The sequence below is a fragment of the Saccopteryx leptura genome, chromosome 6 (genome assembly GCF_036850995.1).
Source record: "Saccopteryx leptura isolate mSacLep1 chromosome 6, mSacLep1_pri_phased_curated, whole genome shotgun sequence".
Lineage (NCBI taxonomy): Eukaryota > Metazoa > Chordata > Mammalia > Chiroptera > Emballonuridae > Saccopteryx > Saccopteryx leptura.
This window is the reverse complement of record NC_089508.1, coordinates 78,544,385-78,560,254: the sequence shown is the minus strand read 5'-3', so window position 1 is coordinate 78,560,254 and position 15,870 is coordinate 78,544,385. Positions and strand designations below refer to the sequence as shown.

The 15,870-nt window shown below is 54.8% G+C and overlaps 1 protein-coding gene across 1 annotated transcript in view; it reads right to left on the bottom strand.

Moving 5' to 3' along the window:
- Positions 1 to 15,870, bottom strand: part of SPTBN5 (spectrin beta, non-erythrocytic 5) — a 64,300-nt gene that overhangs the window by 13,751 nt on the left and 34,679 nt on the right. Inside the window, 30 exon segments of the mRNA XM_066341681.1 lie at positions 1,005 to 1,143; positions 1,786 to 1,823; positions 1,826 to 1,875; positions 2,116 to 2,357; positions 2,589 to 2,685; positions 3,998 to 4,000; positions 5,754 to 5,859; positions 5,942 to 6,155; positions 6,896 to 6,950; positions 6,952 to 6,998; positions 7,089 to 7,196; positions 8,653 to 8,829; positions 8,926 to 9,072; positions 9,212 to 9,361; positions 9,861 to 9,999; positions 10,001 to 10,026; positions 10,776 to 10,880; positions 11,083 to 11,268; positions 11,454 to 11,545; positions 11,548 to 11,647; positions 13,562 to 13,611; positions 13,614 to 13,646; positions 13,649 to 13,739; positions 13,945 to 13,982; positions 13,985 to 14,054; positions 14,160 to 14,273; positions 14,480 to 14,492; positions 15,005 to 15,028; positions 15,030 to 15,130; positions 15,364 to 15,463. Coding sequence (XP_066197778.1) covers positions 1,005 to 1,143; positions 1,786 to 1,823; positions 1,826 to 1,875; positions 2,116 to 2,357; positions 2,589 to 2,685; positions 3,998 to 4,000; positions 5,754 to 5,859; positions 5,942 to 6,155; positions 6,896 to 6,950; positions 6,952 to 6,998; positions 7,089 to 7,196; positions 8,653 to 8,829; positions 8,926 to 9,072; positions 9,212 to 9,361; positions 9,861 to 9,999; positions 10,001 to 10,026; positions 10,776 to 10,880; positions 11,083 to 11,268; positions 11,454 to 11,545; positions 11,548 to 11,647; positions 13,562 to 13,611; positions 13,614 to 13,646; positions 13,649 to 13,739; positions 13,945 to 13,982; positions 13,985 to 14,054; positions 14,160 to 14,273; positions 14,480 to 14,492; positions 15,005 to 15,028; positions 15,030 to 15,130; positions 15,364 to 15,463 — 2,855 coding nt within the window.

Genomic DNA, 15,870 nt, shown 5'->3' with positions numbered 1-15,870 from the left:
GCCAAAGGGTGGGGGCCGGAGACGCAGAGAAGCTTCTGACACAAACACCCTGCGGCAGTGCCAGAGCCTGGGAGGGGCGGGGTTGGGGGCACTGTCCTGGGGGCAGTTGGGGCTGCCAGGCACTGTCTGAAGTGACTGGGCATAGGGGTTCTTGACACAGCCCAGCAAGCTAACCGTCTGCCATCTGTGTTAATCAAAGACCCTCAGGGTTCCCAGGCAGGGGTCCTCTTGTAAGGGAGGGGGGTGCTCACTGTGCCCCTGCCAGGACTCCAGCATAAGGAATCACAAACATTATGGGCTCTGGTGGGCTCTCTCAGGATAGAGACCCCCTGCCACTCTGGGTTCCAGCTTTAGGCTCAAATCTGCCTTGATCTAAAAGTCTGAGGAGCTGGATGAGGCAACTGAACCAGGTGGGCTTCTGTGAGAAAAAATACATGGAACCTGGTGTCTTGTAAGCTGTGTCAGTTTCAGTTAAATGAGCATAAAAAAAAAATCTGTCAACCTGCCTGAGTGCCAGGTACCATGCTGAGACAGCAAGGCCACCTTTTCTATCCTCACACAGTCCTCGGAGGCAGGTATTGTTAGCCCTTTGTAGTGAACACCAGACTCCATGAGAAATCTGCCCCAGTGCCCCTATGAATGGGCGACAAGGAACTCAGGGTGTCTGGTTCTGCAGGTCTGGTGCTTAACCCCTGTGCTCTGCTACTGTCGTTCCATCAGGCCGTTTCTCTCTCAGCCTCCCAGTATATATTTCTTGGTAAAACTTCCCCTGATCTCAGCCAAATGACCACGTGCTACTTGACATCCATAATGGGCCAACTCACTGCAGGGCCGGGAGTTGTGGGTCCCTGGCATCTGACTGCAGCCCTTGGAAAGGCTGGTGAGTGTGGGCCAAGAGACAGAAGGGCAGGAAGGGAAGAGCTGGATGCCCCATGCCCATGCCAGCCCACCCACAACTCCGCTCGCCCCAGAGCAAGGGGCCCCCGAGGAGCATGGCCTGGCACCGCCCAGGGCACGCTGGGTCTTGGGGCATCCAGCCCAGTGCAGGCTGCGGGCTGCAGCTTCCAGTGCGTTGGTCTTTTCTGCCTGTGCCTCCAGACCCGTGTGCTTCCACAGGAGGGTCTCCACATTTGCCAAGGGGTCCTGGTGGGAGAAGAGAAGCTGATACTGCCCACGGGGATGCCCCACCCCGTCCCATGAGCTATCCTACCAAACATCGCCGTCATGGGGAGTGCTCTGCCCAAACAACCCCCTCAGTCCTCTCGCGCTGTATCTGGCATTAAGACTACGATTGCCAGCCAGCCAAGGTGCTGAGGGGTAAGGCTGAAGTGTCAGCATTTCCAGGGGAGGTGGAGCTTCACCTAACAGGACACCTGCCTCCTCTGCACTCCCAGTCAGGCCACCTCAGCACAGGACGGGCTAGCCCCCAGTGGTTCTCTGAGGTTTCCGTGAGTCAGGCTCACCAAACACAGCGGTTGGGACACTGGTCGGGAAAGCAAACCTCTGGGTGTCAGGAAGTGAGGAGGGCAGAGGTGAGAAGAGTGGTGGGAAGAGGGCAAGAACGGGTCCAGGGCCACACACGCGCCCTCTACGCTCCCACGACATTCCCTGCGGGGCCTGGCCCAGGTGCGCCTGAACTGCGCACAGGGAAGAGCAAGTGACCGCCCGGTGACTGATGTGACTGAGGTGGGGAGACCCCTTGGTCCGGGGAGCTCAGGCGGCACTGGCTGGTTTGATCCTCAGTGGTGCTCTGTAAACCCTTCCTCACTCTTGCTGTGCACCTACTCCTAGACCCTCGCTGGCTGGGCAGACTTCCTGGCTGCAAGCCAACATTGCATCTGCTCCACAGAGCTCAGAAATAACTGTTGAGAAAGAAAAAGGCAAGAGGAAGTGAGCAGAGGGTCCAGCGACTGCAGGTGCATGAACCGGTGGTGGCCCAGTGGAGAAACCAGGGACCTGGGGCCGGTTCAACAGAATGAGTCCACAGCAGGCAAGGCTTGTGGGCAAGCTGGGTGGTGAGTGGTAGGAAGAGGCCCTGGCATAGCAGCATCTCTGGCTTTGGCTTTGACCAGGGGTGGTGGGGTTAGTGCAGGCCCAGGGGGTAGGGGCAGGATGGCGGCTGCCAACCTGTAGCTTCAAAGCTGGTGCTCCTGCCAGGCCCCTTACAGGCTGCTCAGCTCCTGCTCTAAGCCAGCCAGGGCCTGTATGTTGGGGGTAGACAGGTGCCCAGCTGCAAGCAGTCACCTCTCTGTGCTCTGGGCCAAGCTTACGCTGTCTGTTCGGGAGTCCGGCTCACCCTGTAACAGGGCTGGACTCAGATACCAGAGGCTGAGGCATTCAGGGCTGGCGGAGGCCCACTGGAAAGAAGGAGAGGTGGGGAAAGAGCTGAGGGAGTGGGATGGAAGAGGAGAAAAGCAGAGGCAGGTGACAGAGAAAGGACCCGGGAGAAAGCTGGGATTACAGTAAGGGAAAGGGCAGAGACACGGGGAGATGCCAGGGAAAGCCCAGGTCTCAGCCACCCGTCTTTCACTCCTGGTGCTCCTCTAACCTGCGCGGGGCCTCCGCAGCACCGCTGGGAGCACTCAGGCATCCATCTCAGGCCGCAGCCTCTGGGCCCAGACCTGCAACTCCTGCAGCATCTCCCGCAGTTTCCGAGCTGCGTGCGAGGCATCCAGGTGCTCCCTCCTGCCCACAGAGTTCTCTGAGGCCCTCTCCCCCTGTGCCCCCACCCCGCTGCCTCTGTTCCTGAATCTCCTCAGCCAAAGAAGGTCAGGGCTGGGGAACGGATGGGGTGACCACACAGACGGTTATTTGAGGGATTTCTTAAAGGAAAACTGGGGCCAAAGGTGTGATTAGGTGCCAAAGAATTGGAAAAATTAGCAGTAGTATTTTAAAAGGAAGAGTCAGACCCCCTAACCTCTCCTTTCTGAAAAGAAAAAAAACAACAACCCGGAGAAAGAGATTAAAGGGGCAAAAGTTAGTAACTAATCATAGTTTAACTATAGTTCTCTGGAAGGACTAAGGCCACTTGCTAGACAGCAAAGAAGACAACGGTTATCTGAAAACTTCCTCTTCCCCTTCAATACGATCCTTTAGGAGACGGTGTTTACATATCCTACACTGATTCCAGCTCTTCCTCCCCTCCTGGAGTCCTGAGAGTGACACACACCTCTAGGCAAAGGGATCACAAGGCCACTCCCCTTGCTTGAAAAACCTGCATTCTGGAACATTTTATATGCTTTCTAATAATCATCCCTTTTGAAATCCTTTTTTTTTTTTTTAATTTTTATTTATTTATTTATTCATTTTAGGGGGGGAGAGAGAGAGAAGGAGAAGGAGCAGGAAGCATCAACTCCCATATGTGCCTTGACCAGGCAAGCCAGGGTTTTGAACCAGCAACCTCAGTGTTTCCAGGTTGGCGCTTTATCCACTGCGCCACCACAGGTCAGAAATCCTTTATACGTATTGTAAAGCCAGAAGCCACGGCCAGAGCTAGCATCAGAGCAGCCCAGCCCATGCAGGTTCGCATTGGATTCGGACAGTCGGTAAAGAAACAGCGGAGCCAAAAACTGATGGGCCATAGCCTTTAATCCTACCTTGCACCCGGCGGGCAAGTAAAAATACACACTGGGCTCCAAAACCCAGTCACACTCAGTGCTCACAAAGCCACTGACTTATCCGAGTTTCCTAGAATCAAAGGTTTCTAGCTCACCAGCCTTCTTCTCCTCAGTTCCCCATCTGCATCCTTATCCCAGATACAAACTCTACACAAACTGGCATCTCACTCAGCACTCCGCCATCTTGGCTGCTTCTCCTGGCCTCCTTTAGCTGCTGGCTCTACTCTCTCCACTCTCTCATGCTAACCTCAGGAACCAAGCGAGCAAACTCTCGTTCCATCCCCATTTTATAGTGTAGAAATCCAAACCCTTAATCCAATATACATAATAGGGAAGTCTCTAATACAAAGTCACTTCTCTGAGGCATGATAGGATTGTACCACCTTACACCAAAAAGGGTAGGAAAGGCTTAATCCCAAAACCAAGCCCCAGGCTACAAGGATTCCGCCTGCCTTTAGCCCACCCCAACACACATTAATATCACCTGGGCGACGGCTTCCTCGTGTTATCTTTAACAAAGTGAGCATAATACATTTTATCCGCCCAACATGTATAAACTTTTTAAACTAAAGCTAGCCTCAATACTTTTAGCAAAGGTAATTTCCTATTTCCTTATTCTTTTTTTGTGTGTGGCAGAGACAGAGAGAGTCAGAGAGAGGGACAGATAGGGACAGACAGACAGGAAGGGAGAGAGATGAGAAACATCAATTCTTCCTTGCGGTTCCTTAGTTGTTTAGATTGCTTTCTCATATGTGCCTTGACTGGGGGTACTGCAGCAGACCGAGACCCCTTGCTCGAGCCAATGACCTTGGATCCAAGCTGGTGAGCCTTGCTCAAACCCAATGAGCCCACGCTCAAGCTGGCAAGGACCTCAGGGTCTGGAACTCCGGTCCTCCACGTCCCAGTCCGACGCTCTATCCACTGCGCCACCAACTGGTCAGGCCCTATTTCCTTATTCTAAGCTAAAACTTTTTTTTTTTTTTTTTTAATAATAATTTTATTTTTTTAATGGGGTGACATCAATAAATCAGGATACATATATTCAAAGATAACAAGTTCAGGTTATCTTGTCGTTCAATTATGTTGCATACCCACCACCCAAAGTCAGATTGTCCTCTGTCACCTATCTTGTTTTCTTTGTGTCCCTCCCCACCCCCTCTCCCTCTCACATTCCCCCCTCCCCCCCGTAACCACCACACTCTTATCAATGTCTCTTAGTTTCACTATTATGTCCCACCTACGTATGGAATAATACAGTTCCTGTTTTTTTCTGATTTACTTATTTCGCTTCGTATCATGTTATCAAGATCCCACCATTTTGCTGTAAATGTTCCGATGTCATCATTTCTTATGGCTGAGTAGTATTCCATAGTGTATATGTGCCACATCTTCTTTATCCAGTCATCTATTGATGGGCTTTTTGGTTGTTTCCATGTCCTGGCCACTGTGAACAATGCTGCAATAAACATGGGGCTGCATGTGTCTTTACGTATCAATGTTTCTGAGTTTTTGGGATATATACCCAGTAGAGGGATTGCTGGGTCATAAGGTAGTTCTATTTTCAGTTTTTTGAGGAACCACCATACTTTCTTCCATAATGGTTGTACTACTTTACATTCCCACCAACAGTGTATGAGGGTTCCTTTTTCTCCACAGCCTCTCCAACATTTGCTATTACCTGACTTTAAGCTAAAACTTTTCACTGTTGTGGCAACGACCCTAGAAGATTTGGGAATGTCTTTGATATGTAAAACGACATATATCACTATTGTGTTACCTTGTAAGTTTTGATATGTAGGAATGTTTTTTCCTTTTAATAGATCCTATAGATAAATGTTGTAAGCTTGTTAATAATTGACTAATGTGTCATCTTCCCCCTCCTTTCCCCCCAACCTGTATGTGATCAAGTCTATATAACTAGCCTCAGAGCTATATTTGAGGCTGCACGATTTGGGTTATCTATACCCCATGTAGGTCCTATATAGCCAGCTTATTAATAAAACTCCTCCTAAAATTTCTTCTGTATCCTGCCTTGGTGTCTCTACGTAACTCACAGAATTAAGGTAATATATTTCATAACAAAGAGAAGTATGGGGACTGAGGGCTGGGTCAGCAGGGTAGTAAGGATCACCCCACTCCCGGGCCCTGCGCTGGAGCTGCTGCCCGCTGGCCACCATCTCCTGTTGCTTGCAGTTGAGGCTGTGGGCTGCCTGGGCTTTCTCTGGCAGAAGCAGAGAAAAGGCTGTGGGAGAAGCAGGGCCAGGGGCCAAGGCCAGGAGGGAGGTTTTACTCAGGGGAGCTGGAGTAGTAACAGCTGAGCGGACCTGGCTGGCTCTCGGGGTTCTGAGCCCCCTTGTCTTCTGCATGCCTTCCCAGCATCCCGCAGAGGGGGTGCCCTGGGTCCACCTCCACGCCCTGCCACACACCTCCACCGGCCCGGATGAGGCCCGTTTCCTGCTTCAACTTCTCCAGTTTCCACAGCAGCCTCTGCGCGCTCTCCGAATCTTTCCTGTAGTCTGGGGCCTGGACCAGAGCGGGCTGGGGAGGAGTGAAGATAGATGGGCTTTGCCTTTCTCCAGCTCCTCCCTCCCTGCAGAGGGATGCCTGGGGGCAGGTTTCTGTGTAGAAAGCACCCAGTGTGATTCCTCTCCCGTGCCCTCCGTGGGGCTGGAGCAGGGTGCTGGCCCCGGCCTGAGGCCCCTTCCTTCTGTGAAGGAGGAAAGTCCCAAGCGGAGACCTGGGGTGGGGATTTGCTCTGAGGCAGTGACTGCTCTCTGTGAGGGGTTTCCACATACATGGTCTCATTTGACCCCCACTCCTTCGGGGGGAGTGGACAGGGACAGCCAGGTCTGGCTGGGATGGGAATCACAGGTGACAGGAGGATGGTTCACATGGGGCTTCTCTGGCTGCCGACCACTCCTTCACTTCTGCCACTGCCAGCGTTTGGCCCAAGTCTCTCTGCGGCGCTGACGTAGTCCTGGGGCAAACATCCCATGGATTCTGAGCTTGCTCAGGGACAACAGAGGAGACACTGGGTGGGGGACCTGGCCTCTGGGCTCACGGTGCTTCTGGGGGTGAAAAGAGCCAGGTGGGTTAGCCTCCAAGACTGAAGTTGGGGCTTCTATAGTCCAGAGGTGATCCCGAGAGCCCCTGGTGGACCCCTGACAGACTCTTGGTGGGACCCTCAGGTACCTCAGCTGAAGAGGAGAGGTGGGTGAGGGCAGGACCTGCAGGACCAGCACTCCCCTCTGGGCTGCCTTTGCTCTTTGACCACTTACTTTCCCCCTGATCCACTCAGTGATGGCGTCCAGCTCACAGGACAATGTGTGTATCTTCAAGCTGCCTCTGGTACTTGAGCAGGTTGCCATGGACACTGTGCCACTTGGCAGAGAAGATGTGGGTGAGTCTGAGGTGGCCCTCCAGTCCCCTCTCCTGCCCCACTGCTTCCCTATCTTGGGACAGCCTGCTGACGAGCTGGTGTTGCCGCTGGCAGATGGTCTTGACTTGTTCGGGGTCCCAGTTCTTGAGAGGCAGTGACAAGTCGTTGATGCTCCTGATGTGTGTGCCATCCGCTGAGTCCTGCGGTGGGTGCAGGGTGAGTGCACTGGCACCACCCACTCTGAGACCCTTGCTTGTATGAAGGTCTACTTGGGCCCAAGAGAGCGGGAGGAGCAGCTTGTCTGGGGAGTGGAGGCAGCTGCTTCCTTTGCTGTGGCATCACATCCCATCCTGTCCCGGGTTCAACGAGCAGATACTAGGAGCCTGCAGCCTCAGAGTCATTGCTAAGGCTAGAAGTGTGCCCCCGAGTCAGGATCAGACAGAAGGCGGTGGGTGGGTATGCACTGATGAACAGAAGCTTTTAAAGTTTAAAGGTGGCTTGTTGGGATAAGAAAGCAAAGTGAGGGGTGGAATAAAATGATGAGTGTGGGCCTCCTGGGGTTGGGTGTCCCCACTCTGGAGAGTCACTGGACTGAGGCTGCTATAGTTTAGGCACCAGGTGGGGCTTACAGGTACACGGGGAGGAGTCCCCGACAGTGGGCGGGGTTGCAGGCTTCCTGCCCCTAGTAAAAGCACCTTGTATTTGTAGAGCATGTTAAATTTCCAAAGCACTTCCTTATGAAGTATCTCAGATGAGATGGGCAGGGAAAGGGGTTTTCTCCTTTTACAGATGCCAGAGCAGAGCTCAGAGATTAATGCAGCTACACTGTGGCCGAGCCAGGATTCAAGCCCAGCTCCCTTCTGAGTCTAGTGCTCTTTCTGCTACAGCATCTGGTACAGTGGCCGTGAAATCCCACCATTAGCAAAGGGTACCTTAGCTTGGGGTTATGCAGCCTTTTAAAAAATCATATATACTTACATTAGGGGGGTGAGGTACACATTTGGTCTCTAACACCTGAGTGTGAATACATCTTTCCAAGTGCTTTTCTCTATTCTATATAAGAGAAATAGATGTGGGTGGTGACAAGAGGAGGAGATGCTGAGATGCTGAGAGTTGGTTACTGATTTTCCACTACATCCAGGCCTATGGGCATTCTTGCATTCTTTATTTTCAATTTTGAAATAATTATAGATGCATGAGAGATTGTAAAAGTGGTATAGAAAAATTCCATTGCTCTTCCCTCAGCTTTCCCTGATCAATAACATCTTACATATCTACAGTACAATATGGAAACCAGGAAACTGGCATTGGTTTAACTATTAACTAGACTACAGATTTCACTCAGAGTTCATCAGTTTCTACATATGCTCATCTGTGTGTAGGTGGTATAGTGTTATGTAGTTTTGTTACGTGCACCTATTTGTGTAACCACCACTACACACATATGCTCTCTGACCTAAGAGTAAGTGTTATCCCCATTTTAAAGACGAAGAACTAACGCTCAGTGAGAGAGGAGAGCCTGCCTAAGCACATACAGGTAGTCAGTGTGGAGGTGACACTTGAGCCCATGCCTGGCTCCAGAGCCCACGCTCGGTCAGTGCTCTGAGCTGTATTTCCCAATGAGGGATGTGTAGGCTGAGCTCTCCCCTGCAGGACCCCAGCCCAGACTCCCCGGAACTCCCGGAGCTGTTTGAGGAGCTGCGGGCAATGCTCCAGGTTCTGTCCCAGATGCTCACCATCACCTCCTGTGGAGGCCAAGGGTCGAGGGGCAGCACTCTGAGCACCAGCCTTGGTGCTCCGAGCCCCCTGGCACCCAGCTGCTAGGGCTCCCTCCTGTCAGGGAACCAGGGGGCTACAGGCCTGGGGCTCCCCCATTTCTTAGCCACACGACCTCACCCCCAGCTCTGCCCCTGCCCAGCTGTGCCTCACCGTGTCCTGGATCCAAGCTTCACAAAAGTCCACCCTCTGCAGGAACTCCAGGTTCTGCCTCAGCTTCTCCCAGTGTCCCCACAGCGCCAAAAGCCTCTGGGAGACCTCCGCCCGAGGGTGGCTCTGTGCCAGGAGACTCTCATCCTCCTGGAGAAGTAAGGGACCAGAAGATGCTGCCTGGCAACCTTCCTACTGCTGTTCTGCCATCACAGGACCCCTCGCCTTTCTGGTTGGCCATCTGGAGTCCCACTTTGGGGCAGGTCTGGGCTGAGGGCCTGGCTGTTACCTTGCCAACAGAAATGATGGCCTCCTCATGGGCCTGGACCTCAGCTTGGAAGGCCTGGTGCTTCTGCAGCTACCTCAATGTCTCGTTCAGATCCCCAGGAAGAAGCAGCTCTCCCAGTGGCTGAACCTGACCCTGGATCCAGTCCGCAGACTGGTGGGCATGGTGACATGAACCCCATGGTGCTGATACTGCTTCTGTCCACAGAGACATCTGCCCACCTACCTCCAGTTGTGCCCAGGTAGCTGACGGCTGGCTCCAAGGCTGGGATTGGGCAGAGCCTGGTAAATGAACCAATGATTCTAGCCCAGGAAGACATGTCCCAGTCCACACTGGACTCCCAGCCACAGAAAGGGAGCTTGGGTGGTAGTTATGTTGGAGATGAGGCTTGCCTACTCCCTGGACTGCTCTGCTCTCTTCGTCCTGGCCCTGCAAGAGCCGAGGATGCAGTGGGGTTTGCACAAAAGGGTCTTTGAATGAAATATTCTGGGCTCTAGCATGGCCTTTGGGAAAGCCACTCAACTCTCTAAACCCCAGTGTCCTCATTACAGGGTTGGGGTGGAGGCTGAATGAGCCCAGGAAGTTCAATGTCATCTGTAAACTGTAAAATGTGGCCCAAATAGAAGGCACTGGGTCGGGGTGGCCCTCTGACCTGGGTCATAGCCCTGGTGAAGCCAGCCGTCAGGAGGGAGGTGTGCAGGGCCTGTCTCTGGGTCTCAGCCGGTTCCTTCATGTGAGCCTAAGGCTCCAGCACTGTGGGGCGCAGACTCTGAACCCTGGGGCCCTGGAGCGTCTGCTGGTTCACACAGGGCTGCCTCCTGTGGGGTGAGGGGCACAGCCTGCCCCCCCCCCGGTGCTCCCCCAACTGGTGAGGCGGCAGCAGGGGCCAGCCCACAGGGAAGCCCTCACCTCAAGCCTGTGCAGCCCAGGGCTGACCTAGGGCTGGCTGATCCTCCCAGCAAGCCAGGACCCAGTGACCACACGATATGGGGCCAAGTGAACTCCTTGTCCCTGCACTGTGGCCCACCCCAACCAAGGCCCCCTTTGTTGTTTTTTTTTCTTTTTCAGAGACAGAGAGAGTCAGAGAGAGGGACAGACAGGGACAGACAGACAGGTAGGGAGAGAGATGAGAAACATCAATTCTTTGTTGCGGCTCCTTAGTTGTTCATTGATTGCTTTCCTATATGTGCCTTGACCGGGGTGCAACAGCAGACCGAGTGACCCCTTGCTCGAGCCAGCGACCTTGGGTCCAAGCTGGTGAGCTTGGCTCAAACCAGATGAGCTTGCGCTCAAACTGGTGACCTCGGGGTCTCAAACCTGGGTCCTCCACATCCCAGTCCGACGCTCTATCCACTGCACCACCGCCTGGTCAGGCCAAGGCCCCCTTCTTGAGTCACATGTTCACCTCTGCTCAGTCAGCCCCAGTCATGTGCCCCTAGCCCCACAGGCCACCCCCCACATCAGCATTGCCTCTGGCTACTCACCAAGTACCCTGTGTCCTCCAAAGTTCCCAGGCTCTCCCCTTCTCCCCAACTTGATCAAGCCCAGGACTCCCTGAGCCCATTACCATCTCATCCTGGGCAGTCAGCACCTTCTGGAAGATCTCGTGCTTGCGGATCAACTGCTCCACCTCTTCCACCAAGCTCCCCAGGGCACTGGTTTTCAGGGAGACCTGGATCAGAGGCCATCAGGGACTGTCCAGAAAATCAGCTCCCTCACCTGTTTGCAGCCATCTGTGCCAAGGTGGTGCACTGCCTCTGTGCTCCGTGTCAAGGAAAAAGCCAGAGCCCCAGGAAGCAAGAGAGTGAGTAAGAGAGGCGGAAACAGTAAGAAGAGGGAGCAGGAAGACGTGTGTTGTGGGGTGAGGGCACTGCCTCCTGGGCAATGAAGATCTCATCCAGGGGGCCACGCTTCTTAAGGAAGAGCTGCTCCTGGTGCATGGCTTGCAGCGTCTCTTGCTTCTGCTCCCAGGCCTGGAACACCTGCTCTCGCCTGTCCTGCAGGGCTCGCAGCCCTTCCTGGACCAGGGGACAGGCACGTGGGACCCTGTACTGGTGCAGCTGCATGATGAGAGGAAAGTGGGTCCTGAGGGAAGCCTCGGAGGGGAGGCTGGTGTGGCATGGCAGGGCCCAAGGTCAGGCTCAGGCTAGGTCAGGGGAGCCTGGGGCAACCAGAAAAGAGGGCTCAGTCTACTGCCATACCACCCTTGACGCGCCCGATCTCATCAGAAAAGAGGGCCCCTGACGGGTGTTCCTGCAGCCAGAAGTGCCTGCTGGCCCAGTTGGACAGCCCGCTGGTATAGCTCCTCCTGGGCCTCTAGCTCTGCTCGAAACTGCTACGGACACTGAGCTTTGTTGGGCCACTGCTGGCCTCCTGGGAGCTCTCCCCTGCCTGCAGCTCCTGCCACACACCGTCCGCCCAGGATGTGTAGTTTCGTACCTGGATCCCAGGGAGATGGAAGGAGAGAGCTGGGTGAGGGCTGGCTGGGCGTCAGAGAACCAGGCTTTGAGACACAACTACAGCTCACCTGGGTCCACTCCCATATCTCAGCGGCCAGCGCTGTCCCAGGCCCAGTCTCAGGTGAGGCTCGGGGGCCTTTTGTTCCCTGGTCCTCCATTGTCATCCCACCGAGTCCTCCCAGAGTCCCTGAACCTCCTTGTCACCCTTACCAAGGCTCATCTCCACCCTCTCCTTTTGCTGCCTGTCTTGCTTTATTTATTTTTTCTTTAAATTTTTAAAAATTTATTGTGTTAACATGTTTTCACGTGTCCCACTCGATATATACCCTCAACCCCCCGGATCGCACTGCCCATGCCCCTGGGCCGCCTGTTTCAGCAGACCCTTCTCCTCCGTCTCCTAGGCCGCCTGTCCCTCCAGGACCAAGGCCTTCTTTGCCTCATGAGGGCTTCTCTGGCCCCTTGACTTCTCGCTGCTCACCTTGTCTTCTAGATTTCCGATTTAAGACAAACTACCTTCTGTTGATTTGTGTACAAACAGTGTTAGAGCTGGAGGGCCTGATCCAGGTGTGGATATCTCACTGCCCAGATGTGGATATCTCACCTGATCCACGTGTGGATATCTCACCTGATCCACATGTGGATATCTCACCTGATCCAGGTGTGGATATCTCACCTGATCCAGGTGTAGATATCTCACCTGATCCACGTGTGGATATCTCACCTGATCCAGGTGTGGATATCTCACCTGATCCAGGTGTAGATATCTCACCTGATCCACGTGTGGATATCTCACCTGATCCAGGTGTGGATATCTCACCTGATCCAGGTGTGGATATCTCACCTGATCCACATGTGGATATCTCACCTGATCCAGGTGTGGATATCTCACCTGATCCAGGTGTGGATATCTCACCTGATCCAGGTGTGGATATCTCACCTGATCCACGTGTGGATATCTCACCTGATCCAGGTGTGGATATCTCACCTGATCCACGTGTGGATATCTCACCTGATCCAGGTGTGGATATCTCACCTGATCCAGGTGTGGATATCTCACCTGATCCAGGTGTGGATATCTCACCTGATCCACGTGTGGATATCTCACCTGATCCAGGTGTGGATATCTCACCTGATCCACGTGTGGATATCTCACCTGATCCAGGTGTGGATATCTCACTGCCCAGATGTGGAAGGGGAGATCGCATCGGTGTGTGAATGAGATCTGTAAACTCTGGGTACGCACAACTGGGCTAGCAACCTAGGGCCAGGTGCCTGGTTCAAGCCCACCCTGCTTGAAGGTGGTACAACTGGATCCCTAAACTCAAGCTTTTTTGTAGTGTCTTAGTTTGGGCTTTCTGGTCGAGCAGGCACTGGGACCTGAGGACTTCTGGGACATCCCATGCCAGGGCCCACTGTCCCAACCTGACTCTCTTAAGTATTAGACTCATCTCAGCTAGACAGACCCCATGAAAGCAGTAGTTTCTTCCTATACAAAGCTTCTGTGTCACCCTCCACTCTCCACCTATATAGAGCTAAACACAGATGTTAAATGACCCAGAGGTCATTGTCTAAAATATCTGAGTCTTCATTTACAGGCTTTCTTGGACCATTTTTACTCTCCAGCCCTGGGCTGGGACCCCTGTCTCCTGACTTTCTGAACTGGTGTTGACTCAGACCTAAGTAGTCACACTGCTCAGCTCTCTGAACAGCCAGAGGGACACCCAGACACGCCCATGCTCTTCCACCTCCGTCCACACATTGTTTTCTCTCTGGCGCTGGAGGGTCTCCTAAGTGCACATACACATGGGACAACACACAGCGCGCACACGCGCGCGCGCACACACACACACACACACACACACACACACGCTGCCCCAGGGTAAGAAGCCCGCACTGCTGTGTGGAAATGGGCCAGGAGGCGTGCCCACTCCAGCTGGAGCCACACTGCTCCATGCATAGCTTCAGGGCCTCCCAGGCCCCACCAGCACCTGCTGCCTCCGCTGCACTGCATGGGCCTCAGGCCCCGCACCCACCTTCTGCCCCATGCCTGCAGTCTCCAGCAGCTCCTGCACCTGGGGTCAGAGCAGGGCACAGGGAGAGAAGCATTATGCCCTCCTAGATGCTGAAGGGCTTGTTCATCCCGAGACCCCGCCTTGGGGCATGCCCTGTCACACACAGTGGGCCCAACTGGAGGCCCCAAGGGAGTGTGGGAAATGTAGAGGGCGTGCCTGAGGAGGCCTGCGGGTACTAAGGGGGAGACGCAGGCACTGGGCTCACCTGCCACTCAGGGCCCACGAGTCCACTCTCCAGCCCCTATGTCTTCTCAGCTGAGCCTCCAGCCCGCACAGGTCCTGGCCCCCATCACTGGGGAGGCTTGTGGCTTTCTCCTGAGGAGAGGGGATGGCCAAGGGCATCGGGAATGGAAGGCAGGGCACTGAGCCTGGGGTGGATCACGTCTAGAAAGAATCCCCCCTCTCCCGCTGGGATCACACCTGGACCTGGGTGAGCGTTTCTGACAAATCTCTGTGAACTCTGAGGGTAATCTCAGCATCTTGGAGGAGCTAGCCTTGGGCCTGCTTCAGCCCCCACAGCTCAGCCAGGCAGCCCTGCCCCAGGAATGGGGGACAAAGCAGCAGGTCAGCCGCTGCAGTCCAGCAATGCAGGCCACCTCCTCAGCTGGTCTGGCCAGTGCCAGCCCTCCTCCTCTCTGGGCACAACCAGGACTGTCCCAAAGCTCCCCTTCTTATACCCTTTCCTGCCTCCAGCCCTCACTTCAATCCCTCCTCCCTGGAGCCTGCCTTTCCAGCTTTACTCTGAGTTCAGTCCTTCACGGCTCTCACGCTCAGCGCTTATATAGTTGGTGTCTCTGCTTTGTGGGACTCCTATCTTGTGTGTTGCAGTCTCAATATAACAATCAGATTATAACGCTTGAGGGAAGGGACCACTGCTTCTCTCCATTCCTCATTTACTCTGCAAACTCTCACTGAGCTCCTAAGGCCTCTGCCAGGCCCGCTCTGCGCTAAGTAAGGGTTATGACCTTGCCTCACAGCACATAGGTTGGGGGTGGGCATTAGGCATTCTTTCCTCAACTCCTCCAGGTCTTGGGAGCCTGTGTTTTGGAAATGTGTCTCTGGAGGTCTAGGCGGGGCTCCTGAACCCGCACACCCAGCCTCACCTCCCTGCACAGGCCATGCCCCCCGCGGCAGGGTCAGCTTCCCTGGAACCAGCCCCTCTGTTGACTCCTTGTGGGCAGGCGGGCTTTGTGGCCCTGAGAACGTGCTACCTGCTCTCTGAACACTCACTCCAGACCTGCCTGCTGGCCTCACCTGCTGTGCACTGCCTCCGATGGGCCTCGGGGCGGCCCGTGCTCTTGCAGGCTCTCCACCAGTTGCTGGCAGGTTGCCACTCGCTGGCCGCCCATCTCCAGTTGGTGCTGAAACTTTGCAAACTTGGTGCAGAGGTGCTAGGGAGAAGGAGGAGATTGAGTGGCTGGGTGGCTCCCAGTCAGCAAGGCAGCAAGCAGCCAGCCCGGGAAGTGAGGCATCTCAGCGCCTGCCCTCTCTACTCAGAGGTCTATCCTCAACCAGGGCTCCTAAGTCCCAGGGCCTCTTTCTCCACAGGGCCAGACAGGCCAGCCACCCTCATACCCAGCACTTTGCCTCAGGGCTCCTTTGCCCCACCCTCTTCTCACCAGACACAGGCATGATCTCCTCCGAGGCTCTCTCCTCCTCCCGCTGCCTGGGTCTAGCCAGCCAGCCAACCCTGCAGCTCCTTGGCCTCCCTCCAGCTCCCGGTCCTTGGAGGGATAGCTCCTGGTTCCCCAGAAATTAGCTGCCCAAACCCCTGGGGACAGCTAGCCTAGCCAGAGGAGGTGACCTCAGGAGGTTACTTTTGGTCCCTGTCCAAGCCTATGGCTCCGGATGCAGGGAGAAGTAAACACAGGCCAGTGTAGGGCAGGAGTGTGGGGACGTGGGGAGAGCTGGGAGCTGAGGTGCCTGTTCCCGCCTCGAGGGGGAGCTGAGGTGTCTGTTCCCGCCTCGAGGGGGAGCTGAGGGTGCCTGTTCCCGCCTCGAGGGGGAGCTGAGGGTGCCTGTCCCTGCCTCGAGGGGGAGCTGAGGGTGCCTGTTCCCGCCTCGAGGGGGAGCTGAGGGTGCCTGTCCCTGCCTCGAGGGGGAGCTGAGGGTGCCTGTTCCTGCCTCGAGG